General features: G+C 39.5%; 1 protein-coding gene across 2 annotated transcripts in view; it reads left to right on the top strand.

Annotated features, from left to right (window-relative positions):
• LOC131227067 (phragmoplastin DRP1C) overlaps positions 1–17,138 on the top strand; it is a 31,070-nt gene extending 13,932 nt beyond the window's left edge. Inside the window, exons 6-17 of one of the 2 annotated variants that reach the window (XM_058222773.1) lie at positions 2,155–2,205; positions 2,300–2,361; positions 2,782–2,872; positions 2,994–3,058; positions 3,852–4,046; positions 4,135–4,254; positions 4,357–4,427; positions 5,583–5,808; positions 5,928–5,978; positions 14,318–14,546; positions 15,141–15,280; positions 16,800–17,138. In XM_058222773.1, the coding sequence (XP_058078756.1) occupies positions 2,155–2,205; positions 2,300–2,361; positions 2,782–2,872; positions 2,994–3,058; positions 3,852–4,046; positions 4,135–4,254; positions 4,357–4,427; positions 5,583–5,808; positions 5,928–5,978; positions 14,318–14,546; positions 15,141–15,280; positions 16,800–16,925 (1,427 nt within the window). In that variant the 3' untranslated portion in view covers positions 16,926–17,138. Of the gene's footprint in view, positions 1–2,154; positions 2,206–2,299; positions 2,362–2,781; positions 2,873–2,993; positions 3,059–3,851; positions 4,047–4,134; positions 4,255–4,356; positions 4,428–5,582; positions 5,809–5,927; positions 5,979–12,820; positions 12,995–14,317; positions 14,547–15,140; positions 15,281–16,799 lie in introns of those variants that run through there. The other variant, XM_058222774.1, reaches the window with a different exon arrangement.
• The last annotated feature ends 1,214 nt before the right edge of the window (positions 17,139–18,352 follow it).

Here is an 18,352-nt window from a genome sequence, read left to right on the forward strand (position 1 = left end):
CTAACCATAGAGAAATCGGTGTGGCCCGCCGCCTCTAATATGTACGCAAAGGTGTACGTGAAGTGATGTCCTCATCAATTGGCTGAGGGGATTGATGGATTTAGGTATTGGTAGAGGGGAAATAAGGTTTTGGATTAGGGAATTTAGGGATTTTGGGGTCCTCAATGATTAATTTCGGCTGGGGTTGAAGTTGGATGATGAAAAGTTGAAGAAAAAGATGATTTGGATAGTTTTAAATAGAAAGGGAATAAGAAAGATGAAGTTTTTGGAAAAAAAAACCTCTTTTGGATAGAAAGGAAGGGAGAAGGAAGATGATATATGGAAGTCTCGCACCTTCATTGAATGGGGAATGGAATCACACCACATCCAAGCTCCAAATCACATTGAGTATTTTTCAAATCACATGAAGAAGAGAAAACACAAAGCTTTTTTTTTTCAAAATAATGGTATTAGGGCTCCACACACCCCCTTTTCTCTTTTATAGTCTCAGAAAAGACATTTTACAAAAGGCGCTCTCAGATAAGATTCTCAACATAAAGACTCTTAATAAATTAATAGTTGTTCCGAACTCCCTAATGTTAACACAAATATAAGTTACACCAAAAGTAACGAAGCATGTAAATAATCTAAAGTAAATTATTTTGTGGCCCATGGGGGTCCATGATCAAGATGCTCAATGATAATGATCCAACGGTCTGATCACCATGTCCATCAATCTCCTGTATGCAGCCCACATACATCTTCCCAGTATGGGGTCTTCAAAGATGCATGAACATGCATGTGGGGTCTCCAACGTGGTTAGGAATGTGAATTGGGCCAAGTGGGCCCCATGTAATAGTAGTCTAGCTATAAGGAGACTGGCCCAACCCTCTTCCTCTAGTATGGTACTTGGATGTCTTCATCAGGTTCATCTTAGCCAGATCCTAGAAAGACTAGAAAAAGGCCAATGGGAACCCATCAAGACCTAGCGATTTGTCCCGTCTGAGATCTTAGACTAGCTGCTCAATATCGTCCAAAAGGATCGTTCTCAAGAGAATTTACTTCTTCTTGAGAGATATTGTCAAATTCCAAATTATCTAACTTAGAATGATCCTTGCCTTCATCCGAAAGGAGGAGAGAATAGAAGCTGACAATAGAACCACATATGTGATCTTTGTCAGTAACATTTCATTGTCCACCAAGAGCGAAGAGATACTGTTGCAGGTGCTCTAGCACTAGCTATCCCGTGGAAAAATTATGTTTTTATCTCCTTCCTTCCATACTACCTGGGAACATTGACGCCATTTTATCTCTTCCTCCATAAGGCAGGAAGAATAGTTAGCAGACAACTTAGCTCTCAACGAAAGATCTTCCTCCGACAACTAGCCTCCTTCTCCCTTGATATCCAGACACTGAATCTTGTAGAGAGGAGACACCATCTCCTATTCCCTTTGGCTAAAAATCTCACGATGCCAAGCTTTGAGTTTAATCTTCAACATCTGCAATTTTTTGGAATGAAAAAAACCAAGGCGACCCTCAATCATAAAAGAGACCCACCATTCAGCAACTAGAGAGTGAAAACTCTCCACTTCAAGCTAAGCAAGCTCAAACTTGAAGGGTTTCGAGCCCCAATTGATTTCGTTGACTTCTAAGAGAATAGGGTAGTGATCAAAGGCTGGTTTGGGGAGAATCTTGAGTTTCAAAGATCTCCTTGGCTTGAATGGAGATAACTCTCTTGTGGCAACAAAATGTTTTGACTATTTTATTGTTCAAAGAATGCATTTGAGAACATGCGTTATAGAATTGGATAAAGATGATCAGCATCATAATATTGGGCCATCAATAAGCTTGTCAATGCGCCATACCCATGAATCAGCATGTTTCAAGTTCATGTGGACTACAAATCTGATTTAGATTAAGTTGAATGTATGCTCTCCCAAATAGTAAGAGTTTGAGTTTCTGACTTGTCAAAAGGGAGGATTATCACAATGTACTCCCTAGATTCTATGTTTATTTTGTTTCAATTGGAATTCTTTTTGCCATGGAAGCTGTTTGTTTTCCTGCAATTCTTCTCTCTCATATTCTAAGAGGATATACTACGCCTTTTGTGTAGGCTTTTCTTGGGCTCCCATTGTTATTATGTTTGTCCATTAATTGCTTTATTTTCTTTTGCAGTTGTGAACTTAACACTCATAGATCTACCTGGGCTGACAAAAGTTGCTATAGGTAATTCTTTCAAAAGTCAATCGCTTCAGCATTCTTTATGTTAAACAAGTAGTGGTTTCTTTATTCTGGAAAATAATGGTTATTGTCTTTGCAGAGGGACAGCCAGAGAGCATTGTTGAAGATATTGAAAACATGGTTCGGTCTTATGTTGAAAAGGTGAGATATGATGAGATAATATGAAACACTCAGCAAAGGTGCTGAGAATTGCATCTCAATTTCTCTATGCTCATTGGTTTCTTCCTTAATTGTATGTGCCTTTAAGGTCTGAGAAGATTACTTAGCTGACTGTTTATATGATGAAATTCTCTTTCAAAAGCTAATATGTTGTTTGTCCTTGTGCACATCTTCTTCTTCTTTTTTCTTTTTTCTTTTTTCTTTCTTTTTTTTTTCTTTTTCTTTTTTTTTTTTTTTTTTTTTTTTTTTTGATAGATTATGCAACATTCTTCTATCTATAAATTGCCTACCGGTGTCTTCATTATCAATCTTTGCATATTCTTCTGTCTAAATATTGTTACAACAATTTGCTGGTTGACTATTTGAATGCTGCAAACTGATTTTCTTTTCCATTTATTGTAGCCGAATTCCATCATATTGGCCATTTCTCCAGCTAATCAAGATATTGCAACTTCAGATGCTATAAAGCTTGCACGTGAAGTCGATCCTTCAGGTACTGTGAAATATGTCATGTATGTTGCAAATTATGTAAGAACTTTCCCATAGCACAGATTTGTTATGGGTATTTGTTTACTTTGTTTTGTATGTATTGGTGATTCTTTCTCTTTTTTCAGGTGAAAGAACATTTGGAGTGTTAACAAAACTTGATCTGATGGACAAGGGCACCAATGCTCAGGATGTAGGCAGTTATCCATTACACATCTGATTGCAATTGTGCTTATAGCTCCAAATATGCATGGCACTTTATGTTAGAGGAACCCAAACCTTGAGAAATGCACAGTTCATTGGTGCTTTCAATTATGTACATTTGCGCCCATGGTTCAGTTATCCAGACAATGGGCCCCACTGTGGATGGGGGATGCCCAAAAAATCTCCCAGATTGGGAGATGTTATCCCCTTGATCTTTGCCCCTTTTTCCATTGAATGTGGACATTTTTGTTTTTGGTAGCCTTGGAAATAGGAACATCGGTAGCCTTGGAAATAGGAGCATCCAGGCGGTAAGGTAAGGTAAGGTAAGGCACGCCGGACACAAAGCCCACATCATTCTTTTGTGGGGATGTGTCTCTGGCAACTTACCTGAGGAGCCGGAGACCATTGGTGGACAGTTGCCGTATCTTTTTTCTTAAGACTTCCTAACTGTAGGTCGGCAACCAAAACGGTTAAGATCTTCCAATCTGTGAGAGTTTTGGGTACACCCCATCCGCAGAGGGAGTCATTGGATCACCAAACCATATTTCCTACATGTACAGGACTGCCGACTGGGAGCCTTAGCACACCCTAAATTGCAAGGCCCGGGTTCCTGATTCCTTGCTATATTGACTCTGTTACATTGCAATTGTGCCCATCACAGTTTTTTGTTGCTTAATTGAGAGTGCTGTTTTGGGAATATTATTGCATGGTTATTTTACTTTGATCAAGTTGGCAAATTATTTATGTGCACTTAAACTTATTGTTATTTATGCCTGTTTAAGGTCCTTGAAGGAAAAGCATACCGTCTGCAGCATCCTTGGGTTGGAATTGTCAACCGCTCACAAGCAGATATCAACAAGAATGTTGACATGATTGCTGCTCGCCGAAGGGAGCGTGAATACTTCCAATCTAGTCCTGATTATGGACACTTGGCAAACAAAATGGGTTCGGAGTATCTTGCAAAACTTCTGTCAAATGTGGGTCCCAGTTATTTTGAGGATTTTACCTACATGGATTTATTGAATTTTGAAACAAAATTCCAACAATCGGCTGCTTTTTATGCAGCATTTGGAGGCTGTAATCAGGCAACGCATACCGAGCATTATAGCTTTAATTAATAAAACAATTGCTGACCTTGAAGCAGAGCTTGACCATCTCGGCAGGCCTATTGGAGTTGATGCCGGGGTAAAATTTAAGAAACTTATTTGAAAATCATTTTTGTTAACTATTTAGAATGGGATAAACCGTCTGTTTATTTACTGTGGTGTTCATCTTCTGTACCTACAGGCCCAGCTGTACACAATTTTGGATATGTGCCGTGCATTTGATCGTGTATTTAAAGAGCATCTTGATGGAGGGTATGTGCATTGGGCATCTTTTCTGTATTTACTGAAAACTTACATGCCACGGAGAGTTTCCTTTTGAATGTCAAACATGCCACTCTTGGTTATTTTATTTTTAGTTGATTGGTTGATAGAACCAGTGTTTTAAATATCGACCATGATATTTCTTATATCCCACCTGTGTGATACGAAACGCACAAGTAGTGGGATATATCCCACATGTTCGATCCGGTGAGCATTTTTTATTTTCAATTAATTTTTTTTTCTGTAAATCATGTTCGATCTGCGAGAGCCTTTTTTGAAAAAAATTTAAAAAGCAATATTTATGCCTTCTTTCTTATTTCTAGTTCTAATGCTTGATTGTGATGTGTAAACATTAGAGACATAATCATATTAAACAATTCACTAGACAGCCCGATACAGCACTCTCACCAAAGAGTGGACCGTTACACTACCATAAGCATGTTCAAAACAAAAAATGAATACATATTTGAAATATTTACATTATTCTTGATTTTCTAAATAAATTTTCAGAATTTTTCGGGCAAAAGAAAACTTTCCACAGTTACGGGGGTCGAAATGGTCGTTACGCCCCTGTATCAGCCGTTATGGCCAATACCCGTATCGGTAATGGTGGTGACCGCTACGGCCACCATTACCGATACAGAATACCTTGTCGAACACTGGATAGAACAAGGATGCATAAGTCCAGAAAACATAGTGGTTAGCTGAAGGAATTATGGCTACTTTGCAAGAAGTTGCTAGAAATAGAAAAAACTCTGAACCAATACACTAGCCAGCATGAATTGTATGTAACAAAGACTCAGTTTTTGGAAAGAATTGCCATGTTGCATGCTTGCTGGACATACATTTCTAGCATATATGTAGGATACAAGTATTTGATGCATGGGCACATGTACAGCATTGCACTGTTCCTCCCATGTACTACACTATAAATGACTGTTCCTAGCTAATATATGCACCCATTTTGAAAATTCCTGTGCTTGACACCAGTCCACACACGCACATGGTTATTAGGAGAAAATATTTTTTCTTAATTTTTTTTTAATCCACTTTTTAGCTACTACACATATAAAATGTATAAAGTTCATTTTCTTCTTTTTAACTTCTTATTAAAAGTCTATTTATGCAAGAATGTGTTGCTTTCAGACGAGCAGGTGGAGACCGGATATATGGGGTTTTTGACAACCAGTTACCAGCTGCCCTTAGAAAGCTCCCATTTGATCGCCATCTCTCTTTACAAAATGTTCGCAAAGTTATTTCAGAAGCTGATGGCTACCAGCCCCATTTGATTGCACCAGAACAAGGATACAGAAGGCTCATTGACGGTTCTCTCGGCTTCTTTAAAGGCCCAGCTGAAGCCTCAGTTGATGCTGTAACACCCTTTTTCTGCTTCCATATTTAAATTGCTTCAAACAAGTTCAGATCAACTTCCTTAAATTTATGTTCCAGCAATTTTAGTTCATTTTCCTAATTAGGGCATGCTTATGTCAGGTACACTTCATCTTAAAGGAACTTGTCCGGAAGTCGATTGCTGAAACACAAGTGAGCAATATTTATTTTGAGAGAATTGTTAGCATGAACTTTATTTTATGCACAGATGTCACAGATATGGGAAAACCTATTATCTTTGTACTCGGCCTCATTCAGAGGGTTAGGATCATCCGAATGGCGTGATTCTTGCACCATAGCTTGCTCCCTACAGTACTATTGAATGAACCATCCTGATTGATGATTGGGCATCCCACGTGTCATTTAAATGGTTTGGGGACATTGCTAACATCCCCATAAAGGTGGGAAATTAGCAAACGCACATATATGTGTGTGTACGTGTAGGAAAATTATCAAGTGCAAACATTTTCACCACAATTATGGTGCAAACTTGGGATAGAGAATCAAAATAGGTCAAATCATCGTCTTGAAACATATATGTGGTAGATCCCACTTTGTATTGCTTATCATTCCAAAGTATCACTTTGGTTTGATTATTCTAACCCTGTAATATATGGCCCATAAACAATAGACGGTTATAACTTGGCCCCATTCAAAGGGTTAGGATCATCTGATCGGCGTGATTCTTGCACATGGCTTGCTCCCTTTTGAATGCCATACTTTTCTCCATCCATTTTGATTCTCCGCGGGATCTCAGTTTCCCAGCCACTAACGGTTCCGTTCGGTCCTCTTCCCAATGGCTATGGTATATGAACGTGAGAGCAGAGTAGGAAGTTCTGGCTTTTATGGAAGCTTTAACAATTTAAAGACTGGTCGTGACATTAGCGCTTTTATTTGCGACCATCTACCTTGCCCGTTTAGGGCCTTTCTTGCTTCTGGTCTGTATTTAAGCTTTCGTATCAGGTAGCTGTAGGGAAACCCATTGCTGGATTGAATCTTTAAGGCCTTTTATGACCTGTTTTGTCTCCCAAGTCCCCTTGTGTTATTCGATTAACATAAGCGTCTTCATCTTGTAGGAATCGTTGAATGTCATGGGGAAGGTAAATGTCATGAATTTGTGCACTGTTGATTCTTACTGACTGACTCTCAGACGAAGCTAGTAGGCAACTCAGTTAAAGCACCCTCTTTCTATGGAACCCCAGCTTGTGACCCTTATTCTCATGTAGGGACAGAAAATTCTTGATGAATTAGTCGCTGAATATCCTTGTAGCACGTGTGTGGCCCAGCCCATAAGGGCCATGTAGACTTGACGTCATCCCCACCTTCCTCCAGTATATCACTGGTAGTCCCTCGTGAGTGCGGCACACACCTTTTTGTTTGTTTCGGAGCCGTTTTGGCAGGGCATACTATCACCACTACGTACCACACCACCGGGCGGCTCCAAAAATAAGAGCTTGAATCCCGCTTGTGAATAATCCAAGGAACATGATAGGTATAGGGACTACTGAAGGTACTAAAGAAACAAGAACAACAACTACTAAAATCCATGCTTCCCCCGACTCTATCCAGATCTCAAAGAAGAACGAGCTAGGCGGCCGGCGTTCCATACTTTCTGCATTTAGTTCTAGCTATTTCTGCACCCTCTGATCAACCTGAACAACAAATACGGATCCCTTCCAACCCTTTTGGCAATCATTATAGACGACACTAACAAAGATAGAGTGACAGAGGTTTTAAAAAAAAAGGATTCATCATCTGTGACATCTACTGATCCCGTGATTTTGAATCCACTTTTGGTAAAAGTGATGTCTTGGTCCGAGTGGGGATAGCATTTCTCTTCTGCATGTCCATGGAGTTTTGAAAAATCCAAATATCTCAAAGATAGATATAGAGGTAGGAATTTGTCGAACGAACCGCACTCCTTCGTATATGTCAAGAGTCCGTTGATGAGAAGGGGCTGGGGAAAGCTTGAACCCGAACCGGATTCTTTTCTTCCGGGAATCCTTGGGGATTCGGCGTTGGTTGGTGCACTAGGCTAGGCCCCTGCTTTAGGCACTGGCTTCCTGCCCCAATGAGAATGAGAAGGAGTCAATGGACCTAGAAGACAGTACACTGCTTATGTCACCCGTATGACATGATGATGTCAGCAATGGGTCCCACCCAAAACTCCTAAACCTCGCTCTAACACCAAGTAAAAGATGAGGGTAGGTGCTAGGACTGGAAGATTGAAAGAGGGAAAGGAAGAAGAGAGCAGGAGAAAGAAGATAGAAGAAGAATGAAAAGAGAAAAGGAGAAGTTAGGGTCGGCTACCCTATTCTCATTCTTTTATAAAAACCTTATAAAGAAAGTATAAATAAGCCCCTCATTCCTGTTATTACAAAGAGGCCCTTATAAACTTATATCTCAACACCCCACTACTCCCCACCAAATCATGCATCGAACTAGTCCTCCCAAACATCCAACATCATTGTTCATCATCATGAACAGCTCGTAAACTTTCTTTTCTCGCTATCGTAATATCCCTATCTGAGTTTGCCCTTGACTCAATGTCCTTAGCATCACCAACATCTGACTTAGCACCAAATACCTATGCTAGACACGTGTCAAGGGTAGCCTTGTTCTCCTTCTCCCTCATTACCTTTTCCCTTCAATTTCTTCCAAGTTTATTTCATTTGCTCCCTTCCTTAGGGGCACTTGGACACCCAGAAACTCGACCCTTTTGATGGGCCAAGTGTTGTTTTAGGCTGGTTATGCCCCCACTCACACACTTATTACAATATTTTGCACATAATTTGTTGCCTACTTCCTCATATTCTTACACCGTGCTGCCACCCTACATCTTCGCTGTCATTCTCGGCCATTTTTTCAACCTCAACTGTCAAGCCCTAGCACCGACCCGAATCTCCAACGGTCCAACCCAACAAACACAGTAACAGGTCCACACACTCCACACAACAAGTGCCCACAACACCAATACACCCCAACCTAGTAGCCTATTGCAAGTTTACAAGATGGTATCCACAATCGCCAGTCCACTCAGCAAAAACACCAAAATAAAGAGAAATTGTGTTACAAACTTAATAAACTAATTAACTAAACACATGAATTCACAAAGCAACTAAAATAAAAAATAAATAAATAAAGACAATGATAACATCCAACTATTTAAAAAATTAAAAATTAAGTAAAAAAATGATTAAAAAAACAAAAAAGAGTGAATGTATTCATCTGCCATTTCATCCATATGCCCATTTCTCCAAACTGGTTACTTAAAAAATTAAAAAGGTTGAAAATTAAATACAAAATAATAATAATAATAATAAAATTACAGCTCATAGATGGTAGATCTATGTTCAAACGACAAGTTCTTTTCATTTCCGCAAACTGATTTTTGGAAGAAAAAAAATCCAAAAAAGGTCTAAAATGGCCTGAAAATACAAAAAACTAATAATAATCTAGTAGCAAATGGTAAATCTATGTTTGAAAAACATAAATTTACCTAGATCTATCATTCGATTCATTCCCTAGCTTATTTATGAAAAATAAATAAATAGAAAATGCGCTAAATTGGCCTGAAAATACAAAAAAAAAAAAAAAAAATGCTGTGAAATTGTTATTTAAGCAATGAATGTGTAGAAGTTTTAGATCTATAGTATTAACATTGTCTTCATACATCATTACAGCAATTACTTGAAAAAGTTTTTTTTTTTGAAAGAACATTTCTAACATTTTCATAAAATATCACAACAAAAATCGAAAAAAAAAAAAAAAAAAAGAGTGAAAATTTTCCAAATCGAACACCAATCAAGCATGATTTGATCGATTCACGGTTATCATGTTGATCTGACATGATTACAACAATATATATATATATATATATATAAAAGAAGGTTTTTTACCATTTTTTCCCTCAAATCAGGCACCCAACGTTCAATACTTCAATTCAAGCCCAAAATACTTGTTTTGATCTTCAAAACATGTGTAGATCTAGTCAGAACTGGGCATAGAACAATCTCTGATCAAAGGAAAACTGAAACAAGAAGGAAAAGAGTGGGGGAAAAAGGTGAAAAATCAAAGTTGGTGGTGTCTTTTTATGCGCGTATCAGACCGATGCACATGTGACATATCAGTGGCCGATATGGACCATTTTTTTCAAGACAGGCAATACGATACCAATATTTTGATCTATGTTCCCACATCATTTTGGATGAGTGAGGGTAAAGAAGTTAGTCCATGAAAATTAGATTTACCTTCAACATGGAATGTCGGAATGTTAATTGGAAAGAGTATGGAGTTAGTGGATACAATGAGAAGAAACTTCATGAGAGATTGATTAAGCAACAATTGAGACATAAGATTGATTTATAGATCAAATTCACTTTACAAGAAAACTTATTTATAGCTATGATAATGATGTTGAAGTAGGAAATTCTTGAAACCATTTTTTTATGATTCTTTGCCTTCTAAATCCTCGATATTCGAAGAAGTGTGAGCTTGGTGAATCTATCCTATTGAGTCACTTGCAACTTTTCTAGGTCATTAGAATAGCTTATTTGGTTAATAACTCATTTATTTTGTTCCAGTACTGGTAATCTAATTAAAGACACTACTTTAGTTTAGTTGGAATGTATAAAAAAATCAGTTCAGATTTATGCCAAGAAGGTCAACCATTGATGCTATTTTCCTACTTCAACAACTGATGGAGAAATATATGGAAAGGTGGAAGGATCTCCACAAAATATATTGACATAATTAAGGATATGTATAAAGGAGCAGTAATAAATGTGAGGACTACTGGTGGCGAGACAGGTGAGTTTCAAATTGTTGTAGGCTTGAAAGGCATTGAGCTTCTTTATGGACAAGTTAATGAGGCATTTATGGGAGCAGGTCCAATGGTGTATGTTGTTTGCAAATGACGGTGTTGAATGACGAGACGAGGGAGGGGTAAACACAAAGCTAGAACTATGGACGATGCTTTAGAATCTAACGCTTTTAAAATTAGGTGGACTAAAATAGAGTGTATGAAATGTAATTTTAGTGACAATAGGAGTGGAAATGGGGAATTAGTCAAGATTGTTGACCAAGAAGTACCCCCAAAATGACCATTATCGATATCTTGGTCATGAGAGTGGAGAGATTGAGAAGGGCGTTACTCATAGAATTAGAACTGGTGGTTGGAGTGGAGATATGCCTCTAGAGTTTCATGTGATGGCCGCATAGCAATCAAACTGAAGGGAAAATTTTTAGGACAAAATGTTGGGAAGTTAAGGAACAACATGTTCATAGGATTAGTGTGGCTGAATGAGGATTTTGAGATGGATAAGTGGCTAGATGTGGAAGAATAGAATTAGAAATGAATACCTGTGAGGGAATTTAGTAGCAGCAATAATTAGTAGACTTATATGGTTTGGCCATGTGTAATAGAGACCAATAACAGCACTAGTTAGGAGTGAGTTGAAGGCACTGAAAGGGAAAGGAAAAGGCCCAAAAGGATGTGGCTGGAGCAAGTAAGAAAACTTGACCACCTATGGTTTAATTGAGGATAATGGTCCCTGATAGAGTGGAATAGCGGAACAGGATTCATGTAGCCAACCCAATTAGTTTGGATAAGGCTTAGATGATGGTGGTGGTGGCGATTAGAGACTTGATCACATGGAAGCAAGGGTACGGCAATATAGTAGATAGTTGGAGGGTGGAGAGAGAGAGAGAGAGAGAGAGAGAGAGAGAGAGAGGTTGGTTAGAGGGAAAAAGAGAAGGAAAGATGCCACTTGTGCTTAGTACTCCACATGGCTACATAAAACCACATGCACTACCACATAAAACATAGATCTCTCTACAGATTTGTGGTACCACACCATCTTTCCTGCCAACATGCCACTTGTGGAGGACATCAGTACCATGAAAACGGTAGCCCCACCACATCATGCTGATCTTCTTAGTAGGTGGGCTGCAAGTCAAATGTGTTGAATCAGACCATTGGTTGTCCATTGATTCATCGGTATGGCCCACCTGATGTGGAGAAAGTGATTTGTGTCCCAGGTGATCTTCATGGTGGGGCCTACTTTTTCATGGTACCAGTGTTCTACACAAGTGGCATCTTGGCGGAAATGATGCTACGGTGCCACAAGTTGTGGTACCTTGCCCATATGTGATCAGCTCTTTTGTTATTAGTATATATATTTGATTTAGTGCTCGACCCAATTATCAATCAGGTACTCAAACCCTACCTGAGTATTTAAAGGTCCAATTTTAGAATCTGAATCTGTTTAAATTGGATCAGGAATCTCATGTACCTGCAGATCCTATTACCCATTGACAGACAACTTATCTAATATAATGTCTAGGATTGTCCAATCAATATGATTTTCAGCGTAATGGCCCATCCATGGTAGAGCCTACTTGATGATCGATTCAGATATTGTGCATGTGGCATGTGCAAAAAGCGAGCCACTGACATGTGAAAGAAATTGATGGACACTAGTCTATCCTCATTGAGATTTATTACCGTTCATATAACCTTCGTAGTACTTCTATCTTTTCTTTGAATGAGCAATCTGCACCAGGTTGTTCCTAAACAATCTTTGATACTATAGATGATGCCTTGATTATCTAGAGCCGTTTCTAAATAGCCTTTTATGTTAACGTAAAAACTAACACTGATTTTTTAACGGGCGATTAACGTTCATGAGCAGTAATGCAAAATAATTGAGAAAGTCAAAAGGGTTGCAACTCTTCACGGAGAGTTCTGAATGTTCGAAATTACAAAACCTGCATTGTGTAGGAGCATGTCAAAGACTATAGGATTCTTCTATGTAATCTCAAGGAGAGTTGTGATGTGTGAGTGGGGCTCTTCTCAAGTTACACATAAAAACTTAGTTATTTTTATCATCATCATCTTATCCTTTCTCCCAACAATTTTGGGGTTGACTTTTTCGATAGAAAATTAGCTTAGTTTTACTATCAACTGCCCACCAAACATCAACCTACTTGTGCAGGTTCTAGGATCCCAAGGGAAAAGGCTCACATTGACACCCCTTTCATGCGAACAGTCCCATTAAGTATTGACCCCCAACCCAACTATTACGTCCACGCCCCAAAGGGTGAGCAATCAGAGTAAGGTCATGAGGGAAAGTTGCTGGGTACTGATAAGTATGAAGCACCCACACACATGAAGGGTCACACTTGATTAGTTAGTCACACAAAATAGCTATGGGCCCCACATATGATGCTAGTGGAGGTTGAGTTGCTGACCCACCTATAAACATTATCACAAATGAATAGACTTCATGACTCTTGATTTCAAGGATCCTTGCTATCTTCTTCTGGCCTTTCTCGTTAATTGTAATCAACCTAATATGATAGACTATTGCATGCTTGATTGTAATCAACCTATGTAATAGTCTATTACATAGTGCCTTTGGGAATTTTGTGCCCTCGTTGCAAGACCCAAGCCTGGATAAATGAAGAGGGTTGCATTGGGTTGGCAGCCAGCATCAAACTTATGCCATAACTTCCATCATGAATCCAAATGGAACAAGATTCATATAGCCAACCACAATTAGTTTGGAAAAGGCTTAGATGTGGATGATGATGATCTGTTGATCCTTGGCCAACTAGGATACTGGCCATTTAGTGTTATTAAAAAAATGCATAATATTCAAAGCGAGAAGATTACCATGCGCACAATAAAACACTGAATCAATGTGAGAAATTAGTGTGCATTTACATCACATACATCATATGTACACGTGCAAGCTCAACTGCATGCATATATGTGAGTACCCATAGACAATGATGCATAATCCCATCGTTTTGTTCTTGAGTCCTGTGTGATCCTTAACAAGAGTAGAAATGGTGTTTGAAGCCATATAATTTTGTGATGTGGAGGTTTGCATGTAACTATGTAATAAGCTCTTTGTAGGCTTAAGCACTTTGATTATTTCCTTTGGGTGGAGGAATTATAGGATCCTCAGCTCGAGGATGTGGACAGTGTACCAGTTTTTCAGTGGGTAAAAAATAATGCTGATGGTTAAACGATCTGGACCATTGTTCTACTGGGAGCCACCCGGATTGACCATGCCTCCAAAACTTTCCCAGATTGTAAGATCCTAGCCAAATATGCTCAGGCCTTCTATTAATTGAATGTCGATGGTTGCTGTATTTCTCTTCTTAACCATCTACTCCATTCTGCCATCAAAAGGTCGGAATTGTCCTAACGAGGAAATTTCTGTAGCATGGTGCCTGGGCCAGAATTGTACAAACTGAAAACCCTAGTATGATGTGCATATCGTCAGGTAGAGTATCATATAATTCCTCTCCAAGGAAACAACCAATTGCATTTTTTGTTGATTTTGAGTCCCTAGATCTGCACCCATTACCTTCCCATGATTCAGATAGCAGTTGTCTTCTTCACATGCATTCCATTGTATAGTGTCCATTTTCACAAACTATGTTCTTTTGTTGCTTAAGTTTTTATCTATGGAATTTGAAAGGAATTGAAACGGTTTCCAACACTTCAAGCCGACATAGCAGCTGCAGCTACAGAAGCCTTGGAGAGATTCCGTGAAGATAGCCGGAAGACTGTTCTTCGGCTGGTGGAGATGGAGTCCAGTTACCTGACAGTTGAGTTCTTCCGGAAGCTTCCATTAGAGGGCGATAAAGCTGGAAATTCAACAGCGCCAACAATGGATAGATATGCTGATAACCACCTCAGGAGGATTGGTATATTGCTTAACATTCCCTATACAGAAATGATATGAATAGTATCCTTTGGTGTCCTTTGGACAAATGGGGCCCATCATTCATTGATCAAGAACTGGTCTCAACATGAATGGCCAGCTCTTAGCTTGGATATGAATTATATACTTGATCCCTTGTTTTAGACATGTGGGACCCAGTGTACATTGATCAAGAATCGAGAACTGGCCTCAACATAGATAGGCCAGGCCCCATACGACTTCATTGCAAGACACTAGCCAATCCAAGTTCTGGCCATTTTTCAGTTGAATATAGACCATTGCTGCATATATACCTCATATCAGGGAGGTTTTTGGAGGGTCCTCTATACACGGTGGTGCTTATCGTTGATGGTCTGGATCAGCAGACCATGTCCCACACTTGTACAAACCAAGGATGAGGCATGTAATTCATCTACAGAACTATATTTATGGCTCGGCACATGACTCATACCATTAGCATGGTGCATGCCATCGACACGGTGCAATGTGGCTTGTGACACATCCACAGCAGCATTCTACAAGCCTTTAAAGTACACATGTGGCTCTGCTTATGTGGCATCCCATGATCTGGTTTCAGGATCCAATGTGTCATCTTATGTTGGCATGGTATGCGATACACTGAAGAATTCAATCCCCAAGGCCGTCGTTTACTGCCAAGTCCGAGAGGCGAAGCGGTCACTGCTCAACCATTTTTATGCTCAAGTTGGGGGTAGAGAGGTTCAATTTTCAATATCCCTTCTTCCTTTTCTTTCTATATTTTAACTTGTTTTATGTGCAGGATTTTCTCATACTTCTTTGACCCACACTAGGCTTTTTTCTTTAATGCTTTTTTACTCGTGGTATCAAACTGGATTGCCTCCGAGTTGACTCAGACGATTGGCATCAGACTCATCCAAGTCTTAAAACCATGAGTCCAAGAACTGCCATATGATCTAGTGATGAGATCCATCCAATTCAGTATGCACCCAATAAATGGTTGGATTCCACTACTTTAGGCAATGAAACTTCATGGACTACCTTTTCTATGTGCTCTTATCCATTTCCATGTTTTGGATACCTCTTTATTATCATGGTTTTTGGACTTGGTGTGACTTTGATTAGTTTGGTCCTAAGTTGAGTCAAAGGGTGACTCGGATGAATCAGGCCAAGCATACTCTATTTTCAATACTGAAGTGTGGTGCCAAAACCAGATCTTATTGGAATTTGGACCTGAGTCGACTTGGTCGAATTGCACCATCAATCCATTTTATTTCCAAGAAAAAAAATCACCATGAACTTTCCAGGTTCAACAAAGCATGAGGCTGTTACATATGGGAGAGATTCAGACATTCATTGAACAGGCGGGACCCATGGCGTATTTGCCATGCCCCCAAGAACAAGGCTGGTCCAATCATAGGGTGGGCCACATGTCTACAAGGAAAACGGACAGTTAAAAGGATTGACCAACAGTCCACATTCATTCCGTACATCTGTCACACCTAGTGACCAGGCCAGCCAGCAAAGCACACATCTACTGCATTGACACCTGATGTGCTCTTGTGGGTGTGAACGTGGATCAAGCTTATGGATTCATGCAATTTAGCTGCAGCCCGGCTTGCATCCACAGCTTGAGTCAGGTCCCCATGGATCCACCTGACCAGTGGATCAACCTAATTATTGGGCTAAGATATCAATATAGTGGTGCCATTTTGATGAATGAAATAGATCTCGATTTATCGTGCTATGCTGGCACATGTGTGGAGCTCCCAAGTTTAAAAACATAGCTTTAATACTCACTGACTCAACTAGAAACTTAGCTGCATCAACTCGATTCAGTAAGAGTTCAAGCTGAGTCTGTGGGAAACCCAGTACTGTATCCGACTTGGTGGCTTGGTCTACTCAACACGACTTGGCATGATTAACACCAGGTCACTAAGTGGGCGAGAATTTATTAAAAATTAAATATGCCGAGGTGAGATTCAAATCCTCATAAAATCCAGATTTAACAGCCTTAACCATTTTTGTATCATTGATATTGTGGCTTTAGGTGACTATTTATATTGCATACACAGGATATAACTATTTTAAACATCTATCCACAATCTTAAATTTTTTATTTAGGATTCATTAAATATTAAGTCAAGTCAGGTGAAGTCTTCAAGTCAACCCGACTCGGCTGAACATCTAGTTTAGTTTTCGGATTACTGAAGTATGTTTAAAACTACAAAGCTAACAAGACTTTGACACGTGTGTGCAGAAGAAGCAACTGGGAGCAATGCTAGACGAGGACCCGGCACTGATGGAGAAGAGGGAGGGCATAGCTAAGCGGCTTGAGCTATATAAGTCAGCTCGGGATGAGATCGACTCTGTGGCTTGGAAATGAAGAAAAATGGGATGCATGCCGGCATCCAACGTGTGCACTCATGTGAACTCTCTAACACACAAATACACACACGTATGAACACGCTCCCATTCCCAATTAATTGTTTATTCTTTTTTGGATCCATGAGAAAATAATGCTGCAAGAGGTAGGTGTCTTTCAAAAACGCTGGGGAATGTACATTCATTTTTTCAAACATGATGGCTATTTCTGTAAGAGTTTTGATATCAGTGTGTGGAGCAAAATGGACACACCATGATTTATGTATTAGGTCCACTCTAAACATCTGGTGCACCCTCTCATGGTTGGCCTGGAGCCAGAAAAAAAATATAAAAAAAAAAAATCAGGCCAGCCCAAAACTCTGGTGGGCCACACCGGGGGGAATAGTTAGGAGTGGATGAGTGCCCATTGAAACTTCTTCCTGATTCCTTGTGAAGGTTGTGCGCATGGGCCCACCGGGGTGTGGTTTTACCATCTAATCCATTCAATTCAGACCAAGATGAAGGGGTATCCCAAAAATATGTCAATTTCAGAACTCAAGTGAACCACACTACATAAAGTTAAGGTGTAAGTTATCATTTTGCATTGTTCCCTGAGGAGTGGCTCACCTGAGTTTTCGATTGGCATGATTTTCAGGTTCTAGAGTAAAAATGAGGGGAAGCACACAATCGGTGGTATGGATTTCATACACACATCACGCTTGGACCCACCCAGCCTGATCCTACCATGAGTTAAAGTGGTGTGGGCATCTGGGATTATTTACCTTTTCAAAAATTACCTTTTTTTTTTTTTTAAGGAAAAGATAAGATTGGTGGACATGGACAGAAAATGAACAGTCAAGAACAGTAATGCAGCAAGGTCCACATTCACCCAAAAAAAAGAACCATGGGTGGTGGTTAGGATCTTCCTATTATGGAGGACTTTGGTCCATGCACGGTGGGGTCCAAGCCCAAATAGGTAAATGGAATGAACAATGGACCTCTCACTCTTACAAGCTAGAGCCTTAAAACGCACTCATTTCAATAATTTTGCAGTGCCCCTGTGACAGTATATTTACCTTTTTATGTTACTTTTTTTTTTCTTTTCTTTTTTGTATTTATCATCGTTGTTGTCATAATCTAACCATATACCAACTAATTAAGTCAGCTACATGGTTCTTGTTCCGCTATTCCACTATCACACTGTTCAGAAATTTCCTACATAAGTTTAAACTGTCACATTGTCAGGATTCATGATAAAGGTTTTTTTTTTTTTTTTTTCAAATCTATCATGCCATTTCTTTTCCTTATGATCCCTTCTGCAAGCAAGACATGCATGTGGTTCACTTGCTTCAGTCATGTTGTTTAAAGGATAGCAATGGGCCACATAAGCCCAACAGGTGCCTGAGCCAACCCCAACATAGTCCTGGATGGGTGTGGGTGGGTCTGGGT

The sequence above is a fragment of the Magnolia sinica genome, chromosome 15 (genome assembly GCF_029962835.1).
Source record: "Magnolia sinica isolate HGM2019 chromosome 15, MsV1, whole genome shotgun sequence".
Classification (NCBI taxonomy): Eukaryota; Viridiplantae; Streptophyta; class Magnoliopsida; order Magnoliales; family Magnoliaceae; genus Magnolia; species Magnolia sinica.